Source organism: Octodon degus, unplaced genomic scaffold (assembly GCF_000260255.1).
Source record: "Octodon degus isolate 3935 unplaced genomic scaffold, OctDeg1.0 scaffold00027, whole genome shotgun sequence".
Classification (NCBI taxonomy): Eukaryota; Metazoa; Chordata; class Mammalia; order Rodentia; family Octodontidae; genus Octodon; species Octodon degus.
In genome coordinates, this window is record NW_004524603.1 from 6,517,454 (window position 1) to 6,527,771 (window position 10,318).

The 10,318-nt window shown below is 51.3% G+C and overlaps 1 protein-coding gene across 1 annotated transcript in view; it reads left to right on the forward strand.

The window, feature by feature from the left end:
• Positions 1 to 1,692: 1,692 nt before the first annotated feature.
• Positions 1,693 to 10,318, forward strand: part of Znf777 (zinc finger protein 777) — a 26,320-nt gene continuing 17,694 nt past the window's right edge. Inside the window, exons 1-3 of the mRNA XM_004629010.2 lie at positions 1,693 to 2,648; positions 4,162 to 4,288; positions 7,226 to 7,339. Coding sequence (XP_004629067.1) covers positions 1,863 to 2,648; positions 4,162 to 4,288; positions 7,226 to 7,339 — 1,027 coding nt within the window. The 5' untranslated portion in view covers positions 1,693 to 1,862. The remainder of the gene's footprint in view (positions 2,649 to 4,161; positions 4,289 to 7,225; positions 7,340 to 10,318) is intronic.

Genomic DNA, 10,318 nt, shown 5'->3' on the forward strand with positions numbered 1-10,318 from the left:
ATCCTAAATAAATGGAAGCACTCCAGGCTAATTAGCTCTCACTTCCACAGAGCTATTGGATCCTATTTTCTCAGATGTCTTTTGCTGGACAATTCTCGCATCCCCAATCTTTAGCTTAAAAATGTGAAAAGGTTTCAGTTAAGCCATGTACTTGTGAATAAATGAACAAATTAAAACTAGTGAAGATTAAGTCTTTGATAAGTGACTTTAAAAACTTTATTATTTATCTCAATTATTTTTGATTATGTGGCAATTTACTCTTGATTGAATCAGCAGATATTTATTGAGTACATACTATGTGTCACCAGGACACCAGGGATATTCTGATTTTTAAATAAAAGTGGAAGTTATAATTACTATAAAGACTGCTTATACCTAGAGTATAGTAACCGAGCAGATTGGCTGGGGGAAGATTATGAGGAGATGGACCAAGTTTACAGGAGTAATTACCTTCAGTTCCAGTAAAGGTATTGATTGTCTGGCTAGGTAAATGCAGAACAGACCACTCAGAGGACAGTGTGGCTTTACCTCTCCGATGAACCACGAATTCTCCCAGCACATTGGGGCACAGTGGCAACCAGAGACAGCAATCCTTGAAGTCCCTAAAGGAAACTTTTTTATGCTGGTTCTGGTCTCCACCGCACAACACAAATCCCCAACCTGGCTGAGCTCCTGGCTGCTCATTCCTCTCTGCCTTCCTCCTTCCCACCTTGGGAGCCAGCAGGCCGCCTGCTGCCAGGAGCCATCTGCCCCGGAGACCTGGGCTCCTGAGGGAGGCTGGCTGCTGCTGCTCTGTGTCTCTGTCCCCAAGTGGCAGAAGCCAGCACCGTGTGCCCAGGAGTAAGGGTGGCTTCACGGGCTTCCGAGATAAGTACAGGCCATATGGATGTTTTGGAAAAGCCCACAGATAAGTCAGAAACTCAACTTCTAGCAAAGAATCAGGAAGGCTGAATCTTGTGTCCTCACTCTTGCATTAACTGAGTGAAGGACAGCGGGATACCATGCCTGTCTAAAACACCAGGCACTGCTGCAGGAGTTGGATAATTAGGTCCACCTTCAAGTTGAGCTGGTTCAGAGCTGAGGGTCCCAATAGTGAACCCAAACTACCACCCTGCTGGGAGTTATGAAGTACCAGTGCAAAAATTTGCTTAAGGGCTGGGGAGATGGCTCAGTGGAATAAGCGCTTCCCTGGCAAGTACAAGGGCCTGAGTTTAATCCCCGGTTCCACCAAAAAAAAAAAAAAAATTTTTTTGTACCGGGGATCAAACTCAGGACCTTGTGCTTGCTAGGCAGGCACTTAGGCTGCTGAGCTATCGCCCCAGCTGCTTGATTTTTCCTGAGAGGATTGCCGTGTAGCTCAGGCTGGCCTCTGACTCAGCACAGTGCTTCTGCCTCGGCCTCCTAAGTGCTGGAGTGTCAGGTGTGTGTCTCGAAGTCTTATTTTAGGCAGTGCTCAGATAAGCTAGTGACCTGCATGTATATCAGGTATTCTCTTTTTATGCCCAATGAAGCCCAAGCAGCACAGGCAGCAGCAGGCTGCCGGCAGCTGACTGCTGTGATCACATCCAGTCCCCTCACCCTTATGCACGGCCATGCAGGACTTTGTGAAAAGGGGTAGAGTGCTGCATTGAAGTGGGCAGTGGCGGAGCTGTCTGTTGGTTACCGTTCCTCATAGCTCTGTAGTCGACGTCCAAGCCCTTGCTGCTCTCCAAAAGCAATTCCCGTGCGTAGCACTCTGCTGCCACGGACCCTGGAGGTTTTGTGTGCATGCTTACTTTGGGATTTGTTTTCCTGGCTGGAGACCGTGGTGTTCAGTCCTGTCTTTCCCTTTCTGTCCTTGGACACAGATCCCGCAGCTGGACATGGAGAGCCAACGCTCCTCGCCTCTGCCATTCACCAGCACTCCCCAAGAAGAATCCCTGCACCAGGCCACAGCTGAACTCTCCCAAGACACCCTGCTCTCGCCCCACATCGTTCCCCCTAAAGAAGTTCGTGCTTTGTCTCCCACGGGTGCCCAGCAGGGCCCCCTGACCCAGACCAGTGCGCCCAGGGAAGAGACTTCTGGCCAAATGCCTCATACGTCCCCGAAGGGCCCATCACTCCTCTGTCCCGCTGCTTCTGAGCAAGAGACCCAGCTCCAGGGCCCCCAGGCCACACAGGAAGAGCCCCGCATCCCTGCTGACCAGGACCCGCAGGAAGCCCCGCTGCACTCCCCAGAAGCTCCTGAGAAGGACCCTTCGAGCCTCTCCCCCACAGCCCCAGAGGCCGACATGGACCCCCTGCTGCAGAGCCCCACTTCCCGGAAGGACGCTCCCCTCTCAAAGGAGCAGCTGCTCCCCACAGCGGAGATCACCCGCTTGGCCGTGTGGGCTGCCGTCCAAGCAGTAGAGAGGAAACTGGAGGCCCAGGCCATGAGGCTGCTGACGCTGGAGGGCCGGACAGGCACGAATGAGAAAAAGATCGCCGACTGCGAGAAGACGGCCGTGGAGTTTGCAAACCACCTGGAGAGCAAGTGGGTCGTGCTGGGCACGCTGCTGCAGGAGTACGGGCTGCTGCAGCGGCGGCTGGAGAATATGGAGAACCTGCTGAAAAACCGAAATTTCTGGATCTTGCGGCTGCCCCCGGGCAGCAATGGAGAAGTTCCCAAGGTATGCCCATCCCAGTGGGGCTTCCCAAGGAACCCGGGAGTTGAAACACTGTTGAAGAATTTAGTTTAATTGAAAGAAAGAAAATTATGGTTGAAAAAAACTTAGGGATGGTGGCACAGGCTTGTAATCTCAGCACTCTGGGAGGCTGAGGCAAGGAGATGGCAAGTTTCAGCCTGGCCTCGCTAATTGAGTGACTTAGTGAGACCCTGTCTCAATCAAAAGTTGAAAATGGAAAAAGGATTGGGGACATTGCTCAGTGCAAAGACCCTGGGTTTAATCCCTAGGACTACAAAACAATAAAATTTAGAAAAATAAAATCTGTGGCTCCACATAGGCTAGCACAAAAATGTCCAGGGCCCAGGACTGTCTGTGTGGGAGCGTGTTCAGGAGAGCTGGCCCCTCTAAGAAGGCAGAGCAAGGGCCTGCAGAGGCTTGGACCCGGCCAGCCCTCTGTCCCCTCAGCTCCATTCTCCAGGTTCCAGCTGTGCGTTGAGTGTGTTCCACAGAAAGCTGTGTCCACACTGAACACCAGTGTAACCGTGTGGGCAGTGCAGTGTGGTAGGTGTCATGCACCAGCCAGAAGGGATCTAAGGTGTAGGGAGGAAGTGCGCAGGCTCTAGGCAGGAGTGGCAGTACGTCAAGAGTCCTGCTGTGCGGTTCAGGCTGCACTTGAACTCAGCTTTGTAGCCCAGGCTGGTCTCGAACTTGCAGCGATCCTCCTGCCTCGGCCTCCTGAGTGCTGGGAGTACCGACAGCGCCACCATGCCTGGCAATAGATTCCTTCCTGGGTTTTCTTTCAATTCCTGTGTGCCCTGCAGCCGTTCATAGAGCACATTCGGAAAAGTAGCCTGTGTCTCCAGGCTGGCCCTTCTCTAACCTTCTCACGCACTTGAACCCCAGGAGCCCCACTAAACGTAGCCTGATTCAGTAGGTCCCAGGTAGGGCTGAGAGTCCAGGTTTCTGGTACATTCCCTGCTGATGCTGTGGGGAGGCAGGACTGCAATTTCAAGCCCCTCCTGGGCACCCGAGTGACTTAGCAGAACCTGGTCTCTAATATTTATTTCCTTTGATGCTTAGTGGACTGTACATATTTGTATACATTTATTGGTTGTTAGTATTTTTCTGTGAATTTGTATCTGTGCAGTTTTAAATTTTTAATAATTGTAGGGATTCTTTATAATACATGTTAATCCTTTGCCATATATAACAAATATGTGTGTGCGCATAGTTCTGCGGAGTTTCTTCGTCTTTTATTTCCAGACCTCTCTCTCAGTGCACAGGTTCCACTGGGGCTCCGTGTGCAGTACCTCAAAGCAGTTATCCTGAGAGAGAGGCAAGGAGCAGGCGAAGTGGACCTGCCGCTTTTGTGGCCAGGAGCGCTGCCTGAGCTGGGGCCTGTCCCTGGCCAGTCCTCAGGACATATTCAAGCTGGGCTGGAGAGACTGGGCCTGAGAAGTGGGCAGCCTGCGACTACTGCCCTCTTGCGCCGAGCTGACCTTTTGTGTGGTTGCAGGTCCCGGTCACGTTTGATGACGTCGCCGTCCATTTCTCAGAGCAGGAGTGGGGAAACCTATCAGAATGGCAGAAGGAGCTCTACAAGAATGTGATGAGGGGCAACTACGAGTCTCTGGTTTCCATGGGTAAGGACGTGGCTTCTCTGGCCAGGGCCACCTTCACACCGGCCTGGGGTCCTTTCTGAAACCTGGGGATCCCAGCGCAGGACAGCAGGAGTGAAGGCCAGGCAGGTTTCCAATCAAGGCAAGGGCTCTGGGTCGCCATATTTCCACGTGGACTCTTGCCCTCACGTTGGCTTGGCCAGCATCTGTTTCTAAGAAAGGAAAGGAAAATGGAGGAACACGAGTAAGCTCATCGCACCCCGTGTCCGTAGCACACCGGGCCACAGAAGTCACGTCGCTCAGCCTCACCGCCCTGCCACGGGGCTCCCATTTGCTTGCTTGGTGCCTGTGACTCGGCCACTGAGCGAGCACCGGGCCCCGGGGTGCGTTGTCAGTGGGGGTTGGTTAAGGGGCCACCCTAGGGCCCCTTGAGGACACCACATCCTGGCTGAGATCTGTCTGACCCACCGTCAGCAGATTCTTGCTGTTATATTAACATTTACAGACAAAGACCTGAAACAATATACATTATCAGTATACCTTTTTTTTCTCAGAGCAAGAGTAGGAGAACTTATTGGAGTGGCAGAACTCTGGTACAGAGAACTCTTTTGGGGATTGAACTCAGGCCCTTGCGCTTGCCAGGCAAGCGCTTATTCGACTGAGCTATCTCCCTGGCCCCCATACCAAAAAAAGCATTCAAAGTGCCGTTGGGCGGAAACTTGGTTTTTGCTAGAACTGTTCATTTTCCACATACCTTTCCACAGGATGCCTTTCTTTTTTTTTTTTTTTTTTTTTTTGCGGAACCAGGGATTGAACTCAGGCCCTTGTGCTTGCCATGGAGGTGCTTATTCTACTGAGCCATCTCCTGGGCCCCAGGATGCCTTTCTGTAAGACAGCTTCCCCCTCCTTCTTTTTTTTTTTTGCGGTACCAGGGATCAAACTCAGGACCTTGTGCTTGCCAGGCAGGTGCTTAAGGCACTGAGCTATCTCCCTGGCACCCTCCTTTTTTAAATGTTTCCTTTTCATAGTATACCTATACAGTTGTGAAAATACAATGTGGTTAATACAATAAAAAAGACCCCAGGGCTCGCCAGTACCAGCCCCAGAGGGATTACCAGGAGCCCCTAGCTCTGCGCCTCCTCACCTTTTCTGTGCGTGTGCACACATGGGCAGCGTGTGTGTCCTGCTGCACCACAGGGTGGGCTTGGCACAGATGGACAATACACGGCCCTTCACACCACAGCCCGCCATGGAGAGACTGTTCGGTGTCAGAGCAAACAGCAGGCCTTTGGCCTTTCTGCTGCTGACGCGGTGGCAGATTTTGATTTTCTCACTGTGGCAAAATGCTGTGGTAGACAGCTCTGTGTGTGCGTTTACATGAGTTCTCGGCAGCACACGTGCAGAGAGACAAGTTGTGGAGTGAAGAGGATGTACGCTGGCAGCTTTTGGCTCCTGCCGTGGAGCCCCAGAAGGCCAAGCTAGTGTTCTGCAGCGACACCATTTCTCTTCAGCTCGAGCTGAACTCGTGTTCTTTGATTTTAAACATTTGTCTTTTTTTGATGGATGAAAAATGATGCTTTGGTCTTTCAATATTTATTTCCTTTGATGCGAAGTAAACTTGTACATATTTGCATGCATTTATTGTTTGTTAATATTTTTATGTGAGTTGCCTATTCCTGTCTGTGCAGTTTTAAATTTTTAATAATTGTAGAGATTCTTTTTTTTCCCATAATTTTATTGATAAATAGCAATGAGACAGTTTCAAATCAAATTGGTAGGACGGTTTCAATAATTAATACATTGCATACATTCCTCCTAGTGGTTAATTGCAGTACAAGATGCAGACATGATATCCTATTTACAAACACTATTAGAACAAATCACTCTATTCATGAAGAGAATGTAACTATATATCTATCCCAACCGCTTTGAATACACAGATACAAAATGGACATTCATCAGTATACGGTTTTTTTGTTTAGTTCCGTTATTTGAATATTATAGGTGTGTAAACTCAGCAAAATATTCTAAAAGAGCCCAGTAGTCCATAATAGTATTGGGTCTTCCACTTGACTGCCAATGTCAGAAATTTTTTTTTTTTTTAAATTTTATTTATTTATTTATGTGTGTGTGTGTGTGTGTGTGTGGCCAGCTCAGCCCACCAGGGGGCAGGGCTGGCTGGCATGTGGTGCTGGGGGATTGAACTGCAGTCCCTGTGCTTTGCTAAGTTTGCTCCAAGTAGGTGCTCTAGACCACTGAGCCATCTCACCAGCCCCAATGTCAGAAATTTTTGATCTGAATCCCCCACAGCTCAACATAACAGCATAGCTTTACTTCTTAATTTCGTTTTTATACTTTTCTGCTGGATGGTTAAGACCAAGGTAAAGCAGGCCCTATGCAACAAGAGTTGTAGCTTTGTAGAGATTCTTTATGACATATATTAATCCTTTGCCATCTATAAGAGGTGTGTGTGTGTGTGTGTGTGCGCGCACGCATGATAGTTCTGCCGAGTTTCTTTCATCTTCTACTGCCAAAGAACTTTAAACCATTTTGGTTGCTGGATGAGACCCAGGGCCTCTCTGTGCCAAACACACACTCTGTCACTTCACTACTACCTCCTATACTTTTTTCATGTAAGGAAACTTGCCAGTACCTTTATGGCCTTGGGGTTCTATCAGGGTTAGTTTTGGCTAGTTTTGTACTAGAGAAATGCCAAGCGTCATGTGCCTTTGCCGTGAGAACCCTGTGCAGGCGCTGGCGCCTGGGAGCAGCGTGAGGCACGCATACATGCACCCCGCACCCCGTGGGCCGTGAGGGAAAGGGGTGGACATGTGACCATTTGCGCTCTAACACTTCCTGCGTTTCCTGGGTTGCCCTGGGCCGCGCTCCCTCAGTGACAGCTTAACAGCCTGCAGAGCCACCTCATCCCATAGTATGTTTCCTTTCTTCCTTTTTGCCCAGACTATGCAATTTCCAAACCAGACCTCATGTCCCAGATGGAGCGCGGAGAGAGGCCAGCCATGCAGGAGCAGGAGGACTCTGAGGAGGGCGAGACCCCCAGCGACCCCAGTGCTGGTGAGTGTGAGCAGGTGGCCCCAGGCCCTGCGCCCAAACCTTTGCACACTTAGGAGGGTCATGGGCCAGGGTGGACCTAAGGGGCACAGTGGCTGGTGATGCATAAAGGAGGCCTGCACAGGGCCCCGTGGTCACTTTTGATCCATGTTATTGGTAAATGGGATATCATGAGGTTCGTTGTCTCAGGGATATTTTGAGATAATCCAGAATCACCACTTGGCCTGGCACAGGACTTGCATGATGCCTGGCCCGTGGCGGGCAGCTGTGGTCATGCCTGGGTGCCACCCCTTCACTGCAGCTGCACGCGTTCCCCACTGGAGTTTCCAGGGTCCAGTTAGATTTTGGAAGCTCTGCTCTGGAATTGCACTTGTGCCACCAGCCTCAAAGGTCTTCAGGAGAAACACATCCTTATCCTAGATGGGCTCACTTGGTGAGGGGAGCAGCCTGACATCACTGAAGGTCATGTCTGTCACAAAAGGCAGCTAGAGACTTAATTTGGGGCTAGCATCCAGGACTTTTTAGGATCTAAGGTCATGGGTTAGGGAATCTGCAGCAGGGTTTGACACTGCTGCAGGAGTGCCAAGTAAGGTCACCCTGTGCACTGAGAGGGAAGGACCAGCCACTGTAGACCTGCTGTCCCACCTGTAGGGATCCCCTAGAAGTTAAACACACAGGAGGGGCTGACCCTGCATTCATTCTGGCAGACAAAATAGGTAGGTTTCCAAGCAGAGGAGGATGAGGGGCTGGAGCCACAGTGTGGTCTTTGGCAGGGTGATCTTTTGGTTGTCTGTGCCTTAAAGGTTTCAGTGGCCACATCTGAAAAAGAGGTAGAGTGGGAAGAGGTGAGAGAAGAAGCAGGGTAAAAGAGGCAGAAAGAAGGAAGAACTAGACACAAGATGAAAATTCAGGAAAGGTGACTCATGTTGAAAACCCTGAAACACAGCCGACGTCCCTGCTGGTTTGGAGGCCCAGGTGCGACTCAGCATATCTTAGGAAGCTTGGAAGCCAGGCATGGTGGCCCATTTCTATGATCTTAGTACTCCAGGAGGCTGAGGCAGGAGAATCAAAAATTTGAGACCAGCCTGAACACCTTAGGGACTCAGTGAGACCCCATGTCAATTTAAAAAGGGCTGGAGATACAGCCCAGCCTGAAACCCCTGGCTTTGGTCATCAGTACCCACCGCACAAAACCCAGAGTGTTTGGTGAGGAAGCCCAGTCTCCCCTGTCCCTGTTTCACATCTCATCGAAGATGGGCCTGCCATGGAATGAGGTCAGAATCAAAAAGTGAACAACCCCAGCCCACTGCCCCAGGCAGACTTTGTTCCGCACCGCATGGCCACAGCCTGGGCTGCCACTGGGAGGTGGAAGCCTTACAGAAGTGTCCTTGTGTAGCTGGCCTGTGCCACTTTCCTAGGAGCCGGGTACACGGGCACTGGCCCTGCGCATAGCGGGCATTGACGCACACACACACCTCAGCCAGAGCTCTGTGCTCTCTGGGTGTGAAACTGCTCGGGTGGCAGTCTCTGGCTCTCTCCTCCTGCGTCTTCTAGCTTGTCAGGAGGGCAGCAAGGCCAGGCTGGGTAAGACCCAGAGCTGGGACACCAAGGGGAAAAGTCCAGAAAACAGCTGTCGGGGGTCCGTAAGAGATGCCAAGTGTTTGAACTGAGTGTATAAGTAAATGCACTCCACACGGGTGCATCCCTCCAGGCAGAAGAGACCCAAGGAGGATTCAGACATGAGCTCCGCTCTCAATACTCAGCACAGGGTGCTGGCCTCCAGGTCCACAGGTGGTCAGGGAGGCCCCGAGGTAGTGCCCACCTCTGCCCAGCTCAGTGGTGCCAACGGCAAGCCAGAGGGTGCTGTACACAGACCCGCCTTCAGCAGTCCAGCCGACGTTGTCACAGTCTGCTTAGGAAACCACTTGATGCTTCCAGACTCAACATTATTTAAAAATATTTACAATGCTCATGCACTTGACCTAGTCACTTCCTTTGAGAGAGTCTGTGGCATGGAAGAGAAGCCAGAGGGCTGGCTGAGACACCTGGCGCCTCCAGGGCTGGACGTGGGCTCCGTGGCAGCACACTGGCCTCGTGTGTGAGGGGCTGGGTCCATCCCCAGGAGTGCAGAAGCAAACAGGAAACTTCGTGTACAGTAGGCCACCTGCAGCACCTGGTACTGCATTGAAGAGGGTTGGTACCGTTACGTTTCACTTAGTTTTGAGCTCATCAGGTGGTATTTGAGCCAAGCAGTACTGTTTATGAGACCTGTGCCTCAGACCTCCACCACAACAGAGCAGACATACCCTTGAAAAGCATCCAGGGCTACTAGACGTAAGGCACGGGGGACCCCGCTGTGCCTGCGAGATGGGGAAGACCTCTGGATGTGAGATTCTCAGTGGAAACGCAATGAAAAGTAGTGTCTTGCTCCAAGGAGAACTAATAATAGGGAGGCAAGAGGGGAAACCAGAAGACTGTGGGCACCTGTTTGTTTTCTGGGTGAGGGACCTTGGCATGGCCTGGTGCTGGCAGGGGCTCTGCAGTGTCCAGGAAGAATCTAGAGATTGGTGGGTGTGGCCAGGAGGGAGAGGGAGGTGCCAGTTGACCCTGGGCCCTGAAGTAACAGGAGATGGTAAGCCTGGAGCTCAGATTTGGAGAGGCAATGAGAATTCGGCTTTGGAAACATTTGGCTTGAGATCCCTGTAAACACCAAGAAGCCTATTGAAAAAGCCAAGCTCAAAAGCAGGTCTAAAGCTGGACATGGTGCCTTAGGCCTGTAACCCTAGCTCTCTGAGGGGCTAGGCAAGAGGCTCACAAGTTCAAATCCAAATAGGGTGGGGGGGGGCTGGAGAGATGGCTCAGTGGTCTAAAAGCACCTACTTGAATCAAGCTTGGCGAAGCACAGGGACCACGGTTCGATCCCCAGCACCACATGCCAGCCAGCCCCGCCCCCTGGTGGGCTGAGCTGGCCACACACACACA